Below are 17852 nucleotides of genomic sequence, written 5' to 3' on the forward strand. Positions count from 1 at the left end.
GGCGGACGAAATGGGTCGCCCCATTGAAGTTGCTCTTACCCCTTATGTTTTTAATAATTCTGAGATATAAGATGTCCTTTGGTGTCTTTTCTCAAATGAAAAAATGTGCACATCATCTTAAAGTAGGATAAATTAGGGGGGGCGGTGAAGCCCTAATGACCTTTCGCATCCATCAAGCAAGCAGCGCACGCAAATATCTGATCGCCAACCTCCTGGATTGGGCGTGAGAGAAATAGGCAGATCATGGAGGGCCAACCTATGGTGAGCTATACAGCAGGGTCGATGAACTCCCTTGTCGACAAGCTCACCAAACTGAAGAATCCTCCCATTATAATCCGAGAGCTAGGGCAATATCTGGTGACCCTTCAGCAGGATTTCTTCGACAAGCTTGCCAGGCAGCTGGAGACGAATTCGCAAGTCGCAACATGGGTGGGGATTGTCCCCGAGCTAATCTTCGACATCGAGGACTGGACCGATCAGAATCCGGCGGCAGCGAACACGGGGTATCAGAATCCGGCGGCGACGGTGAACACGGGAGGTGAACAGTCGGAGATAGAACAGGAAGTAAAAAAAATTCAAGGCCCGTTCCGATCATATGCTTGAGCTCTGTGAAAGGTACAAACTTGTTACTACTACCGAAGTATCCACTGGCCTCCATGATCCTGGTGCTATGCCCAGCTGCAAAATCACAACCGATTCACGGCTATTTGTTGAGGAGAAACCTACCATCGTGCGTGTCCCCTGCCTAAGATGAGATTATTCTCAAGTATGTGATGAGCGAGCGTGAGAAGCTCAGGGTGGTTTCCATCGTCGGAATGGCAGGCATTGGTAAGACTACTCTTGCCAAGGAGATTTATGCAAAGCTTCAAGGGGAGTTCGAGTGCCGAGCTTTCGTCACCCTTGGTCGGAGACCGTCCATGAGGAAGACTCTAGTGGACATACTTCACCAAGTAAAGTCCTTCCCGCCGCTGCCGACGCCGATGCCCAAGAAGAAAAAGGTAAGGCGAGGAAGGGGAACTGTCGGCCAGGATCGGACCAAACTCTTAACTGAGCTTTGGGAGTACCTCGGCACGAAGAGGTACGTACTTGCAGTTTAATTACCTTATCTTTTGTCAAGAGTCTTGTGCAATAGATCTAGTGCATGATTTGATGGCGTAAACTGCACTTTTTGTGAAGTTTACTGCACATATATATGGTGCACCGTACTTTCGTAGAATCGACTCTACTCTTTATCTGACTGTACATTCTTTTTATCAAAGTGTAGTGCATTTTAGACGTAGATAAAAATTATCAGAGGAAGTATATCATTGCAAATTTCTGTCGAGCACAAATCAAATGATATACTTTTATGGCATGTATATATATCATATTGAATTAAACATGTCAGGTATTTCATCATAGTGGATGGCCTATGGAGTAAACACGCTTGGAAAATTATCAACAGTGCTTTGTGCAATAAGAATCGTGGAAGTTTGGTATTAATAACGACTTGCATCAACGATGTTGCCAAACGTTGTTCTGTTCCTCCCACAGATATCTATCGGATGGAGGATCTCAGCGAGAAGAAATCTTTATACTTAGATCCAGATAGAGACCGACAAACCGAATGGTCGTCTCATTATGATGATTTTACCAGAAATGTATTCAGAATGTGTGGTGACATGCCATTGGCGATAACTATTGCAACCGGCTTATTAACAACGAAATGCCACAGAGAACTGGCAGAGCTCAGGATGCCCATTGTTTCATCAGCAGAGCAATACTTCACATCGGAAGGGGTGATGAAGCTACTGCAGATGAGTTATGCTGCTTTGTCTCTGCCTTTGAAGTCTTGCTTGCTGTACCTTAAGTGTTTTTCGAGAAGATTATGCCATTAAGAAAGATCGTCTGATACGGGTATGGATAGCTGAAGGGTTTATCCCTAGAAAAGATACGGAAGGAAGAGGTCAACAAACAAGAGAGGAATCAATCAGTTTGTGGGAAACAGGAGAGAGATACTTCAACGAGCTTATCACGAGGAGGCTGATTCAACCGGTGTTCAACTACAATGATGACCAGGCAGTGGGTTGCACCGTTCATGGTCTGATCCTCCATTTCATCAAGTCGAGCCAAGGCAAGTTCGTTACATTCGGTGCCGATCTCAGTTCCGGGCTGTTTCCAGGTAGCATGCATACTGTCAGACGACTGTCGTTGGACCGCTACGACGACCAAGACCAAGATGTCACCTTGGCCTCGGCCGCAGTGCACCTGTGGAAAGTGCGATCCATCACCGTCTTGGGGGGTATTGAAGGGGTTGCTAGTACTACTCGTCCGGCCCTCACAGTTTCTGGTAAAATAGAAGGGACGTCTCTTCTTCCATCCTTCAAACTTATACGAGTTCTTGATCTGGAAGATTCTGATAGTCTGAGAAGCCGTCATCTAAAAGGCATTCAAGGGTTGGTTCTGCTGAGACACCTAGGAGTTGCCGGGACCGCCATCGATAAGTTGCCAGAGGAAATTGGAGAACTAGGGCAGTTGGAGACCCTGGATTTGAGGCGGACGACAAAACTGAGCATTTTGCCTGCATCCATAGCTAAACAGAAAATGTTGGCACATCTCCTGATCGACGGTCATGTCAAAGTGCCGGAAAAAAATCCTAAAAATGCAGGGATTTGAAGAAGTGTCAACCATCGGTGTAGACAGTAAGAGTAAACTCCATTCAGTGATAGATCTCATGGATAGATCAGAGCAGCTGAGGGTCCTCGGCGTAAGATTGCATGGATCACAACTATCTCATCATCAAAGTGTCAAGTTATTCCTTGAGAAGGTTGCAAGGTCCACCAGGCTCACTTCCCTCTCTCTTGACTGCCAGCTGCACTTTGATTTGCTCGGTTTGGAGCTCAAGTTCCCTCCACCAGAGCAGCTCCGAAGATTTGAGTTGACGCTCTTCGCTCCGATCCCCCGAGTAGCCGCGCACAAGATGAAGTCCCTTCTCAGCGTTACCCACATGGATATTGAAATGTTCCAGTTGGACGATGAAGGTGTCGGTGTCCTGTGAGGCTTGCCTCACCTAGTCCTTCTCTAAGTTAGTTTCTTCAGGTAACATCACCCCATGGCCCAAAATGAGCACAACGGGCAGGTGCATCGCCGGCGCGGATGGTGGCTTTAGCTCTCTGAAGGTGTTCTCGCTCATATGCCAACATGGTGGGACGGAGCCGGAGTTGACATCACGGGCCATGAAGAAGCTTGGAAGGCTTTCTCTCGAATTCAGCGCACGGAAAACACTGTCCCTGTATGGAAATTTCAGCTTCGGCATCCAGCACCTCTCTTCTCTCACGCGAATCCGTGCCACGATTGACTGCAAGTCTGCTGCGGCTTCCGAGGTGAAGAATGCGGAGTATGCAATCAGAGAGCAAGTGGAAGGTAACTTTTGCATGATGGAATTCAGCACAAAGGATCGACACATGATGCTGCCTGACGAAGCCAACAAGAAACCCACCTCTAAAACTGAGGTCTACAAGTTTATATCCCACGGTACAAAATGGCTGCGTCGTAAGTTATCATGTATTTAATCATATATTGTTTCAAGTCGCCCAAATAGACAAATGCAGGCCGTGCATGCTACTTCAGGTGCTCCTCTCTACGCACTAAGTAAAACTGGGCTATTTTTTTTTTTGACATACATATATCTTGTATGTGTTGAGATATGTATTTAGCACATGTATTCTTGTACTCCAAGTCTTCCTCCTTGTGTATAGTTGAGGATATGACTTGCCCTATGTATTATATATACTTGTGCATATGCATCCAATCAATACATTGTGGTTTGCATCCTATTCCTCTACATGCTATCAGCCTAAACCCTCGATCCTCTCTAGCCGCGCCGCCGTTGCCTCTCCTGGCCGCCGCCGCTAGCCCTACCTCACGCCGCCGCACCCCTGCCACCGCACCCCTACCGCCGCGCCTCCTTCCTCCCAACCGAGCCGCCCTCCTGCCGCTGCACCTCCCGAAACCCTGAACCTCGCGCGCCGCCACCCAAAACCCTAACCCTCCCGAGCCCTCTCTCCTCTCCCTCCCGCAACACCACACCTGTGCCGCTCCCCTTGCCCTGCTGCTCCACCCGCGCCGCACCACTCGCCCCGCTCCCGCCGCATAACCCGCGCCGCCACCGCTCCACCTTGCTGCCATGTCGGCCCGCTCTACCTCCTCCGGTCCTAGCAACCCCTTCGATTCCTCCTATGGCACCGAACCCGACGAGCCCCTCGCTGCCGACATCCGCAACATCTCCCTCTCCGAGCATGTTCCCATCATCCTCTCCCACACCTCCGCCAACTACTATGCCTGGAAAACCTACTTTAATCTCCTCTTTCGTGAGTACAATCTCCGTGATCACGTGGACGGTCTCGCCAACTTCTTCGCCGGCAACCACGACGCCAACTGGCTGGCCATCAACGCCACCCTCATCTGGTGGTTCTTCCTCACCGTCTCCCCCGACATCTTCCACACCGTCTTTCGCGATGGGGGCGATGCCTACACGGTGTGGACCAAGATCAATGGCCTCTTCACCGACAATAAGCTCCAACAGATTGTTTTCTTGCAGCAGGAATTTTTTGGGTGTCACCAGAACGACTCCACCATCGACGCCTACTGTCTCCGGCTCAAGACCCTCTCTGACGAGCTCAACTACGTCGGGTTCAAGGTGGGAGATGAGCTTCTTCTCTCGACGCTCACCGCCGGTCTCAACAAGGACTTCGGCAACGCCGCCTCCAACCTCACCCTCATGGCCAACCCCTCCTACGAGCGGGCAATGGCCTATCTTCGTCTTGAGGAGCAGCGGATGAAGCATCTCCGCACCCATGTTGTCCACACTACCCTCGCCGCCGGCCTCTCCAATAGCGCCCCTACACCACCATCGGCGCCTCGTCCTCCGCCTGCCGCGCCTCACCCACTGCCCCTCCCCCCCGGCACCGCAGCCGCCTCAACCAGCGCGCACTGGTAGGAACGGTGGGAACCGTCGCCGCGGTCAGCGCCAAGGAGGAGGCGGTCAGCGACAAGGCGGTGGCTGTTGTGGCCAGCCCCGCGGACAGCAGCAGCCCCCGCCCCATGGGTGGGCGGCTACAACCCCTGGACGGGGGCTGTGCATGCGTACAGCATGCCCGTGCCGCGACCCCCACCCCGGGGATCCTTGGTGCTCGCCCCGCCTCTCACCAGCCCCTTCTGGCCGCGCCCCAGCCGGACGTTCTCGGCGCCTACGGCGGGCCCACTGTGTCTGCCTACGGCGCCCAGTACAGCGCCCCTGGCTATGGCGCGTACAGCACCCCACAACCCTCTCCTGGCGCGTGGGACCCGACGCTCTTAGCGGCACTACAGCAGCCGCCACCCTACTCCGGTGGTGGCGGCGATTGGTTCATGGACTCCGACGCCACCGCTCATATGTCTTCTTACCCAGGTAACCTATCCTCTATCTATCCTACTTCTACTCCCTCCCACATCATCATCGACAACGGTGTTGGTCTCCCTATATCGCATGTCTGCTCTGCTAGTTTTCCCTCTAACTCTCGACCTCTCTCTCTCTTAATAATGTCATTGTTTCTCCCCATCTAATTCAGAATCTCGTTTCTGTTCGTAATCTTTCTCGTGATAATTCTATAACTGTGGAATTTGACGAAGTTGGCTTTTCTGTTAAGGACGCTCGCACCAGGATGGTTCTTCACCACTGTGACAGTCCCGACGATTTCTATCCAGTTCAGTCGTCATCATCTTCGGGTGGTCCTCGAGCTCTTTTTGCTGGCATCGACCTTTGGCATGCCCTTCTTGGGCATCCTAGCACTTCTTCGCTTTGTTAAATAATGCGAGGATTTTCTTTTTCATGTAATAAAACGGCCGCTCACTCATGTGAAGCATGCCGGAGGCAAACATGTCCGCCTTCCTTTTAGTTCCTCCTCCACAGTTGCTTCTTTTTCGTTTGAGTTAATTCATAGCGATGTATGGACCTCTCGAGTACCAAGTAATTCTGGCTATCTTTACTATCTTGTTATACTGGATGATTACTCTCACTTTGTGTGGACATTTCCTCTTCGTAGGAAATCCGATGTTCCTGCCACCCTCATTGCATTCTATGCTTATGTTTCCACATAGTTTGGGCGGCCCATACTCGCACTTCAAACCGACAACGGAAAAGAATTTGACAACTTCACCATTCGCCATCTCCTTTCCTCCCATGGCATTGTGTTTCGTCTCACATGTCCATATACCTCTCAGCAGAATGACCGTGCCGAGCGCATCCTACGCACCCTCAACGAGTGTGTGCGTACCCTTCTTTTCCATGCATACATGCCCTCCCGTTTCTGGCCTGATGCCCTCGCCACCGCCACTCTTCTCACCAACCTCCGACCATGCCGCCCACGCTGGAACTATGCGCCACATCATCTTCTTTATGGCACTCCTCCCTCCTACGATGGCCTTCGAATTTTCGGTTGTCATTGCTACCCTAACATCACCGCCACCACGCCTCATAAACTCGCTCCTCATTCCGTTCCATGTGTCTTTATTGGTTACCCGGCCAACATCAAGGTTTATATCGTTGTTATGACCTTGTGTCTCACTATGTCATCACCTCCAGGCACGTGTACTTTGATGAGCTTGTTTTTCCCTTTGCACAGGAACAGGTGGTGCCTCCATCAACTCCCGCGGTGGGTCCCCCTCCGCGCCATCGCTCCTTGCCGGCCTTGGGTGCCCCTGCGCCTGCCGGGCTCCTGCCCCCTCCCGTGCCTCCGCACGATGGGCCGGCTACCACGACGTCTCAGTCGCCTTCACCGGCCGGGTCGGCTTCACCCGGCCCCGCGCCATGGTTGGCCTCGCCCGGCCCACGGTTGGCCTCGCCTGGCTCCGCACCTCGGTCGGCCTCGTCCGGCCCCGTGCCTCGGCCGCCCTCCCCAGTCGGGCCATCGTCACCATCCGGGTCGCCCTCCGGGTGCGCTCCAGCCGGCCCACCAGCCGGGTCGGCCTCCGCTGACTTGCCAGCTCGGGCTGCTTCTTCCGCGGCCGCCCTCGACGCTACGTCGAGCCCGTCACCGTCTCCTGATGTCGGGTCTGTAGCCGCACCTGACGGTTCTGCCGGGCCTCCACCCTCGGTTGGTCCGGTGATCGGCCCCGTCACGCGCTCTCGCATGGGCGTCTTCTGTCCCAGTTCGCGATACAATGCAGACGAGTATGTCTGCACCGCCTCCACGTCCGCGCCGTCTCCGCTCCCGTCCTCCGTCCGTGCTGCCCTTCGCGATCCTCTCTGGATGGCTGCGATGCAGGAGGAGTTTGACGCTTTGCAGCGCAACCGGACTTGACAGCTCATTCCTCGTCCTCGTCACGCCAACGTGATCACGGGCAAGTGGGTCTTCAAGCATAAGCTTCGTCCCGACGACACTCTTGACCGCTATAAGGCACGTTGGGTTGTTCGTGGCTTCCGACAGCGCGCGGACGTGGATTTCACCGACACTTTCGCTCCGGTTGTTAAGCCCAGGACGATCGACACTGTTTTACAACTTGCGATCTCCCGTGCCTGGCCGATTCATCAGATGGACGTCTCCAATGCCTTTCTTCATGGTCATCTCGAGGATCAGGTTTTCTGTCAGCAACCCACTGGGTTCGTTGATCCGGCGTGCCCTAATCATGTGTGCCTGTTCTCCCATTCATTATATGGGCTCAAGCAGGCCCCCTCACGCTTGGTACCAGCGCATCGCAGCGTTTCTTCATCAACTCGGCTTCCGCTCTACACGCTCCGATGCTTCGCTGTTTGTCTACCGCCAGGGCACTAACACGGCGTATTTGCTCCTTTATGTTGACGACATCATCCTAACAGCATGCACTCCTCAGCTCCTTCGTCAGCTCACTGATCGTCTCCGCGCTGAGTTCGCTATCAAGGACTTGGGCCCGTTGCAGTACTTTCTCGGCGTCGAGGTGGTGCGCCGTCCTGATGGTTTCTTTCTTCATCAGCGCAAGTACGCTCATGAGCTTCTTGACCGTGCTGGGATGCTTAACTACAACCCCGCGGCCATGCTTGTTGACATGAAGGCTAAGCTCTTTGCTACTGATGGTTCTCCTGACTCAGATGCTGCTTTCTACCGGTCCATTGTTGGCGCTCTTCAGTACCTCACTCTCACTCGACCGGAGATTCAGTACGCAGTTCAGCAGGTTTGCCTCCATATGCATGCTCCTCGAGACGTTCACTGGACCGCTATTAAGTGGATTCTCCACTACATCTAGGGTGCTATGGATCTTGGTCTCACTTTGCGCGCCTCTGCCGCCACTAATCCGGTCGCCTACTCCGATGCTGATTGGGCTGGCTTCCCAGACACCCGTCGCTCTACTTCAGGCTACTGCATCTTTCTTGGGCTGTCCCTGGTGTCCTGGTCGTCCAAACGACAGCGCACGGTCTCTCGGTCCAGTGCCGAGGCTGAGTATCGCACTGTGGCCAATGTCGTCGCTGAGTGTTCCTGGCTTTGTCAGCTTCTTCACGAGCTCTCATGTCCTGCTGATACGGCCACGGTGGTCTACTGTGACAACGTCTCCGCCGTCTACCTCTCCGCCAACACGGTCCATCATCGTCGCACCAAGCACATTGAGCTTGACATCCATTTTGTTCGGGATCAGGTGGCTCTTGGCCATGTTCGTGTTTTACACGTTCCCACATCCCAACAATTTGCCGATATCATGACCAAAGGCTTGCCTACGACTTCTTTTGAGGAGTTCCGGTCCAGACTCTGCATCAGCACTGGTGTCGCTTCGACCGTGGGGGGGTGTTGAGATATGTATTTAGCACATGTATTCTTGTACTCCAAGTCTTCCTCCTTGTGTATAGTTGAGGATATCACTTGCCCTATGTACTATATATACTTGTGTATATGCACCCAATCAATACATTGTGGTTTGCATCCTATTCCTTTACAATATGTGCTTGTTTCTCTCTGCAATCTTGTTTCAGAACTGACCCAGCATGTACATTTGATTGATTCTTTGTTTCATAAACAAGCAGTTTTTTTTAATTTACTGGTCTTTAATACTCCCTCTGTTCCTAAATATAAGTCTTTTTAGAGATTTCAATATGAACTATATACAGATGTATATAGACGCAGTTTAGAGTGTAGATTCACTCATTTTCCTTTGTATCTAGTCCATATTAGAATATCTAAAAAGACTTATATTTAGGAATGGAGGGAGTATTACCATCATATTCTTCATCTACAAAGTTTCTGGGATGTGCATTTGAACAGGCACCATCAATTTATCCATACGAATACAAACAAAATCATTAATGAGGACTCTAATGCTCCTAAATTTTTATGGATACTGTTCATTCTATAAATGAATTTATGAAATCATATGATGTTCAATATTATTACTCACATTATTGGTTCATTGGGTGATGTTGTTTAGGTCATCGGTAAATCCTGAAAGAACATGGTACTGACCTTGTATGAAGAAATCCCCCCTGACCCCCGCGTCGCCCCCTCCCCGAGGACACGCGGGAACTAGGTCTTCCACCTCCACCACCACCATTCCCCTCTGACCGTGCTCCCCTCATCGTCATCGTCGCCGCCAGTGTGCCGTGTCAGCGGTGGGTCTCCCCCACCCTCTTTGTGTCTCTCAGGCCCTCCTCGGTGTTGGAACGTGCCGCAACTACATATCTGTGTCATGTGCCAACACCCCTAACCTGCCGCACGGATTGCATGACGCCAATTAGTCATGCCTAGATTGTAGCATTGCATCCACATGGCTCCATGATCACACTGTTTGTAATCCACGTGTAAATAACTAGGTGGTGTAAAAAGAGAGGAACAGTAGGTGTAGTGTTCAAGAGAAGAAGAGTGGAGGATCTTGACCTTGAGAGAATCATGGAAGTGGTCTTGGAATCACCCTACACTTTCTTCCTTCTATTCTTGCCTCGATACTCTCTAGACTTGAACAAAGTGGCCGTTGAAATGACTTGTTCACTTACTTGCCATAACAGATGGGGTATGCAAGTCTATATACTTGCTCAGTAGAAATCTTACCATTGCCTATAGAAAGTAACTAGACCATAAGCACCGGAGAAATCTCCTTGGAACTACTAGACATGTTCAAATACTTTGAATGGTCAAAATAAGTCTCAGAAACCTCGGAGCCAATACTTGGAAGTACCAAGGTAAATAAGCGATGGAGGTTCTAGACGAAAAAAGGGTCTCTTCTTTGTATGAATAGAACAGACTCGCAGTACCAGGGAAAACCAATATCTTAGTAGTACTGTAATTCAGTAGTTGTTAACTGAATTATGCAGAAATGTCGAAATCACAACGCGAAGGTAACCCATAGATTTGCTAAGGACTACCGGACCTGTACTGTGACCTGGTAGAAGCAAACCAAAAAGGCTCCAGAAGTGCTGGAAAAAATGTTATGTTCAAAGGTGGTGGAGCTAATAGAAAGGATTTCAAAGGAAACATGGCTTGCCAATACTAGAACAAAAATGATATGTGGTTTGACCTGCGAAAAACTAGGTTTGTTGGGTAGGGTTAACTCACTCTATATGGGCACGGTAGTACCGGTTGGATAACACGGTGGTACCGGATATGTAGGAAAATGTAGAAGTGGTCAAGTAGAGTGGCTAAGGTGGGTTTTTTTGGACTTTGGCTTAGGATCTCGTTTTGGAATTCAAACCAAACTACATTTGCTTGTGCCCCGTCTTGTTAGTACGGTTGTCCTACACCCATTGTAAACCTTAGATTAATCAAAAGCCTATAAGTTTCAATCTAAAAGCTTGAGGTAGACACCATCTTGAAAAATTGAAGGCAAGGGTCACAGTTGATATCACATAACCTTGAGGATTATTTTGCTTAAATTAAACTTGATAAACAGTTGGTCCTCCCAATTATTTGGCATACCTTGGACTGTAGGTTTCATCACAGTGTCCAGACCTCCTTTGTGGTGTTCGTTTTGGCCCATCTCATCTGGAAGACCGAAACTAGTCGGACATTTTGAACCAAATGTTGAGCTGGGAAATTCAGTGTCCCTTGCACAAATAATTATATGCAACATGCAAAACAACTGTTTATGTTCTCCAAGTTATTATGTCACCTCTTCTACATAGTGTGAAATAAATAAATTTCGATCTATGACAACAGAGCAAAATTATTTTAAGATAACAATTTATTGGTACATCGTGGATTGTATTTTCATGTAATTGGCCTATCAAGTGGCAGTGTGGCATCACAACATTACTAACAAAATAACAAGAAAAGAAAATTTCATGCACAACGACAAGGATAAAATGGCGCAGCAAAGCGTGCTTTTTTATTCTAGCTCTTCTTTCAGTCTTGCTAGAACATGATGTCACACAATCCGGAAATCAATTGTAGCCTTTTTTTTGTGGGTCATTAATTAGGAATGAGAACCTTCCAATTGACGGAATATAAACAACAAATTTCCTTAATATACATACAACAAGGGGCGGAAACAAGCAGAAACCTTGGAACAAAATGGTCTGCACTCGCGACTGTCATTCCTAATTCCATGGGGATCAAATTTGTTCCCTTCTCTGATTTCTAGAAGACCTGCTGCTGTCAAATGTACTACTCTATTAAGTACTAAGGAGGAATATTTAGTCCAAAATATAAGCTCAATTGCCAGAAGCCCGAACTTCACACCAAATTAACTAACTAACTAAATTTCTACTTTGTCAATTTGACATCAATGAGTGATTCTGGTTTGGTTTCAGGGCCAAAGCAATCACGGGTAGTTGACCCTATTCGACCAGGCGGCCAGTACCGGAAAATAGATCTTCCCAATATGTTCTTTGCAGGAAGAGGACCCCTGAAAAGAAATAGTGCAATTGTACATGCTAATTAAACTTCCACTGTTATGCAAGAAGTTAACCATTAGGAAACATGGGAAAATCAGCATAAAGAAATCAGTGAAGTCGGCAGTATTACCACACATGGGAATCATAACTGTTATTTCGGTTATCTCCCATTACAAAAACTGCATTTTCAGGCACTTGCTGCAAGGAAAATAGTGATAAAGATTGTTAGCTAGCTGAAAAGAACATCATGACCTATTAGAACCAGATAGAGTTCATATTCAAGTATTCATGTATGTGTAAATAACACAACATGCATACAACTTCTCTATCCAATAGCTCGGGATATCCCACGTAGGTTGACTTTCAGGGATTCTGTCGTTTGCCATAACAAAATCAACAAGTTTACTTTAGGAACCTCAACAATAATTTCTCTGAAAAGTCGAATGTTCCTTCTAACATGTCACAGAAAAATGGTTCATAAGACAAAACCAACAGTATCTCCTAGAACACGTTACATAAAAGGATGCCATAATTTAAGCAGAGATCTCTATCGCTCATGTGCAGCCTAAGAAATGCCTTACCACTGGGTTCATGTCATAAGAAGGTGGCTCAAGAATGAATTCTTCATCCCTAGCCTCACCATTCACAACTAGTTTTCCTTTATGAACCTGCAGCATAACAGGTAATGAAACATTAAGACTTCTTTATTTGAGAAAGTTCTGGTGTTTCCATTAGAAATTTGGCCATAAATTTAACATGTCCAGACAGCAATTAAAATTTAGACTAACTTGTAATAGAAGAAAATCACTTTACTTTAAGCTACCAAGGGTGTCTTTCTTCTAATGTGCATCACACTTTGTGTCTATTTTCTCATCCTTGTTTGTTCTGACTTCTGTAACTACTGGGTTGTAAATATGCAGTTACACACCATTTTTAATTTGTATGAACTGGATCCTAGGCTTGCAGGCTCTCCAATATCAAAATATTTGGTCGTATTGCATATGTAAGATGCACTATGTCACTTTGTGATTCTTTCAAGTTATTATTCAACATATTCTCCTCTCTTAGCATGTTTTGTTCTAATTGGGCTGTGCAAAGATCTGGACATAATAAAATAGTTTTTTGACAGCATTTTGATGAATATACACAAGATGACCTTGATTACCTAAGCAATTGAAAATACAAATTATAGTTTGAGCAATTCTACTGAGATTGGCATATAATGATTGCCTTCAGTAGACCACTAAAAGCAACTGGCGAATTGAAGGATCAGCCAGAAACTGTTGCCTGGTGAGAAACTGAGAACATCCTCACAGTTGGCTGGAACCATTACCCCGTTCAAACTTTAGGGAGAAAAATACTAACCAGAGGATTTTATGTATGGAAACAAGTAAGAACGACATCAGTCAAGAGATATAGATATTCATCTAAAGTTTGTTTCCAATTCTGAAACTAACCTCAACAGTATCTCCAGCCCTGGCAACTATTCTTTTGATGAAAACATCATTATCAGTATACCCAACATCCTGGACAGGAAGAGTCACAACCAAGAATCAGCATATATTATCTGGAAACACTGCATATAAGGATGATTTGTAATTACCTGTAGCACCGGCGGGCTTTTGAATATTACAATATCATTTACACAAGGCTTCCTAAAGTAGTATGTAACCTGAGAAATATTGGTATTGGTGAAACTTGCAATCAAGTTAACAAAGAAAATCTATAGTTGGTAAAATATCAAATAAATCCAACATGAATAAGAACATCATGAATGAAGGCTTGTAGGTGCCATAGTGGTCTATAGAACTATCTTGCATTTTAGATTAACTTGATAGCTTTATGTGCTACTCTACAACCCCCAGAGCATCCTGCCTTGATGACCACACACACTTTGGACTAAGGATCAGGTAAATGCTTGGCTTGAATGAAGAAAAAAAAACATATTTCCATACCTTTTGCAGAGATTTTATACGTGGTTAATAGTTATGACATATTTTTCAACCAAACACAAATATGGACAAAGTCAGCAAAGTGAATTACATATATCCCAGACTAGTTTCATCTCAGAACTTCTAAAACATCGACAGGAGATATACATAGCATATACCGAAGCATATTTGCTAACTCCGAGATGATTCGTTATTATATATTTCGTATACACAACAATAATTTTAGATCTGTTAGTTCAGAGAACAACAGAACAATTATAATGAGTCCTATTTAAAAAACATTATCAGTGGTACCATACATATTTTCCATATTATACTTGCACCTGTTAAGATCTTATCATATACTACAAAAGACCAGCCATTGCCTGCAGGGCTAGTATCCCAATTGCATTTATATGGTATTCAGTGTTGTATTAATCGTTATGAAAGTGAAATTCCAGGCATAGTAAGTGCAGCAGCACACCAGAAACTCATCTGTCATTTCAAACATAGCACATTGACTACTACAGTAGTAACTACTAATAAGAACTAGAGCAATATCAAGTGTGTTTTTCTGGAAAAAAAATATAAAGCACCGATTTTGATGTCTAACATAAGTTGGAAAGAGGCTAATTCATGCACAGAACTTGACGGCACCGCGTGTTGAAACCAAAAACAAGGTACGGAGAAAGGACGGACCTTCTCGGCGACAATGCGGTCGCCGACGTCGTAGGTGGGGAACATGGAGAGGGAGGGGATGAACCGCGGCTCGGCGACGAAGGCGCGGAAGGCGAGGGAGATGGCGACGGCGGCGAGGACCGTCTTGGCGTCCTCCGTCGTCACGGTGAGCCACTCGGGCAGCAGCCCCTGCCTCTCCCCCTCCTCGTCCCCGTCCCCTCCGCCTCCACCGCCGCCCTCCCCTCCTCCGCCGCCCCCGCCGTCGGGGTCGGGGCCCACGGGAGGCGCTTCGGGCGGTGTTTTCGGGGCGGTGCGAACTCGAGTTCGCCTCCTGAGGCGGAGGCGCGGCGGGGCGCTCCGGAGCTGGAAGGCGGCGGCGGTGGCCGAGATGGGGCTGTGGAGGAGGGCTTTGGGGGATGGCCTGAGGAGGCAGGCGGCGGTGGGAGCCTGCGAGGCGGCGGGGAAGAAGTGGACGGAAGAAGACATGGCTGCGGAGCCTACGGAGGCAAGCGGGCAGATGAGAATGCGGCGGTGGTCGTCGGCTCGCCGGCGTCCGCCTCGGCCGCTGTGGCTTGGTGGGAGTGGGTGGGATAAGCCGGTCGGCGACTTTTTCTTTCTTTTCTTGAGGTCTTTTTTTTAGACAATTCTTTCTTGGAGGTTTTTCGTTTCTTTTCTGGAGGTGGGCCGGTAAGAAATCGGGCCCTGAGGAACTGAAGCCCACGCAGGAGAAATAATAAAAGATAAGTAAGATGTATACATTGGATAAGAAAATCATTTATTTCTTTATATATATATATTTTCCCTCTTTAATCATACATCGAATTCCATTCTCCGGAAGACCACCATTTCTTTCCAAATACCTGGTATGGATTTATGCTTGTACGTACATATGTATGGGGGCATTTCATTGAATTTTACTAGCAATTTTATTCATCATGCGGGGGACATTTTATTTAATTTGCATGGGAATTTACATGCATCAGTTTTGCAGTTACATGTTGCCCAGAGAAGGACATTTTTATTGTTGTCTTCTCAAAACCTCCTTGGCAATGTAGGCGGCAGCAACCATGGTGCTCGTCGAGCGCAAGGATGAAACTGGAGCTAGCTCGACCAAAGTATTAGACCATTCATCTGACCCACGTGCAACCATCGAGGCGTGTTGTGGCTTGAAGATCAGTGACACGGTTCTCCTGCCTGATCCATGCGACTTGATTCTTAAGCTAATATATTGATTGCATGTTCAATCTTGGTGAACTCATCTTAGAAAGCAATTAGTTTACAGCCTTCAAGTTCTAGCAGGACTGAGTTTAGTGCATTGATACATGAACTAGTTCCCCTGATAGCTTGGATATAATCCTAGAGATGTCAGGTATTCAGTGGATAGGTGCACCCTTGGTTTTATGGTCCCGACTGTATGGATTTGTGAGATATCATAGTATTATTTTTTGTGTCAAGATAGGTGCATTAGAACATGATGCTACTTATATTTTTTGCACAGCTTCAATGCTAAGGTGCTAAAAGCTACAGATTTGCATAACAGTGAGCTTTCAAATCAGCTAGGTGTTATTGACTACACACATCTAACTATGTTGCCTACCGAGTGTTGTTTAAATTTGTTGTTGGTTGAGGCCAACATGGCATTGGCCCCAACCCATGTTCCTCGGTAAATAAATGGTCACGCAATCAGTAAATCCGCCCAAGCCTAGGGAAGATCCCATTTAGAGCGTACCACGCTGGATAGATTCCAAGCGTGTGCACAACTCCCCATCCCCACCCCGCCCCGCGCCTGTCCAGTGTATGGACCGGTATTGCCGTATTGGGCAGGTTCTAGAATGTCTCCCCTGAACCGATGTATTCTTTTTTCTATCTTTTATCATCTTTTTCTTTTTTTTCTTTTATGTTTTCCATTTTTCGTTTTCCTTTTAATTTTCTATTTCCATGTTCATTTTTTCTTTTTGATTTTTTTCTATTTATATTTTCCCTTTTCACTTTTGGAACATCTTTCAAATTCGTAAAATCATGAGTATTTTTCTAATTCGTAAATATTTTTTAAATCCTGAACATTTGTTGACATCACGATTTTTTTAAATTCAAATATTTATTCGAGCTTGTGAAGATTTTTTGAAATCATGATAATTTTTCTAATTCGCAAAGATTTTTAAAAATATGTGAACTTTTTTTTACAAGTTCGTGAACATGTTTTGGAATCACAAACATTTTTGAAAAATTCAGGAAAATTTTGGAATATGAACTTTTTTTGAAACTAGCGAACATATATTTGAATCGGCGGACATTCTGTGAACTTTGGAGAAAAATTGGAAATTCCTGATTATTTTTTGTTTTTACGAACATTTTTAATATATATGAACATTTTTTGAATTCATTAACATTTTTTGAGTCAGCGAACAATTTATGAATTGATCAGTTTTTCAAAATTTCCTAACATTTCTGAATTTTCTGATTTTTTAATAATTTGTGGATATTTTGTAATTTACCAACAATTTTTCAAACTAATGAACTATTTTTGAAAATTCTGAACATTTTCTTTAGTTTTTGCAAATAGTGTTTTTCAGATCATTATTTGTTTTTAGTATGTGAACATTTTTCCACAGAAAAATGTTTGAATCCGCAAACCATTATGATTTACCGAACATTTTGAAAATCATGAATAATATTTTTGGATTCACGAGCATTTTATATTTCTTTAAATATTTTTTCTTCAAAAAATCACATTTCTTAAATCCTAAACTATTTTATAGAATAAAAAGTACAAAAAAGGAAAGAAAAGAAAAGAAAATAAGAAAACAGCCCCCCCCCCCCGGCCCGGTCCAAAAACACATGCGGGGGGAGCGAAAGGTGCATGTTTCTTCCCTATTCAACGCGTAGGCCGCTGAATAGGAGCTCCCCAAGCCTAGTTTAGGCCGCGCCCAACACCAGCCCATTCGCCCCTCCTATGATTTGGCCCAAGTTCCACTCCTAATGTTTTTCCATTAATTGGTGGACATGCCGCACCGAAGAAAGAATAACAAATACTTGAAACCACAATGAAGCTACACCTGAAACAAGAGTGGAAATGGCATAAAGGACTACTCGTATATGGTTCCTGTTCCATTTAGAGCCACCAAATTCAGCACTCAACACTATAGCATATGCATATCCCTGTGCATCAACACCAAGGGGCATGTCGTCAATGTTCTATCACAGAGGCAAGCAAAATCAAAGAGTAACTATCAAACAAGATACTCTCCAGTTAAAGAGTTTCAAACATATTTGAGACAAATTAGTTATAATTGATGCCACCCTCGTTCTAGCATGGTACATTATGGTTTGTACACCAAACCAAACGTTTGGAATATATAGTAAGTAAAATACAGGTTGTACATGGGCATGTGCAACCGGAGCAGTTGCATAGGGCCGGCAAAATCCCAGGGGCCCAA

The 17852-nt window shown here is 46.3% G+C and overlaps 1 protein-coding gene and 1 pseudogene across 1 annotated transcript; one reads left to right on the top strand and one right to left on the bottom strand.

Annotated features, from left to right (window-relative positions):
* The first annotated feature begins 243 nt into the window (after positions 1-243).
* LOC119334040 lies at positions 244-3551 on the top strand (annotated as a pseudogene).
* Positions 3552-11385: 7834 nt separating this feature from the next.
* On the bottom strand, positions 11386-15029 carry LOC119332456 (chloroplast processing peptidase-like). Its single transcript, XM_037605643.1, has 6 exons — positions 14437-15029; positions 13410-13478; positions 13264-13332; positions 12388-12474; positions 11937-12004; positions 11386-11817 (listed from the first exon to the last, which is right to left on the bottom strand). Exons 1-6 carry the CDS (start codon positions 14899-14901, stop codon positions 11676-11678), a joined length of 900 nt encoding a protein of 299 aa, XP_037461540.1. The 5' UTR covers positions 14902-15029; the 3' UTR covers positions 11386-11675.
* Positions 15030-17852: the final 2823 nt, after the last annotated feature.

The sequence above is a fragment of the Triticum dicoccoides genome, chromosome 7A (genome assembly GCF_002162155.2).
Source record: "Triticum dicoccoides isolate Atlit2015 ecotype Zavitan chromosome 7A, WEW_v2.0, whole genome shotgun sequence".
NCBI classification, from domain to species: domain Eukaryota; kingdom Viridiplantae; phylum Streptophyta; class Magnoliopsida; order Poales; family Poaceae; genus Triticum; species Triticum dicoccoides.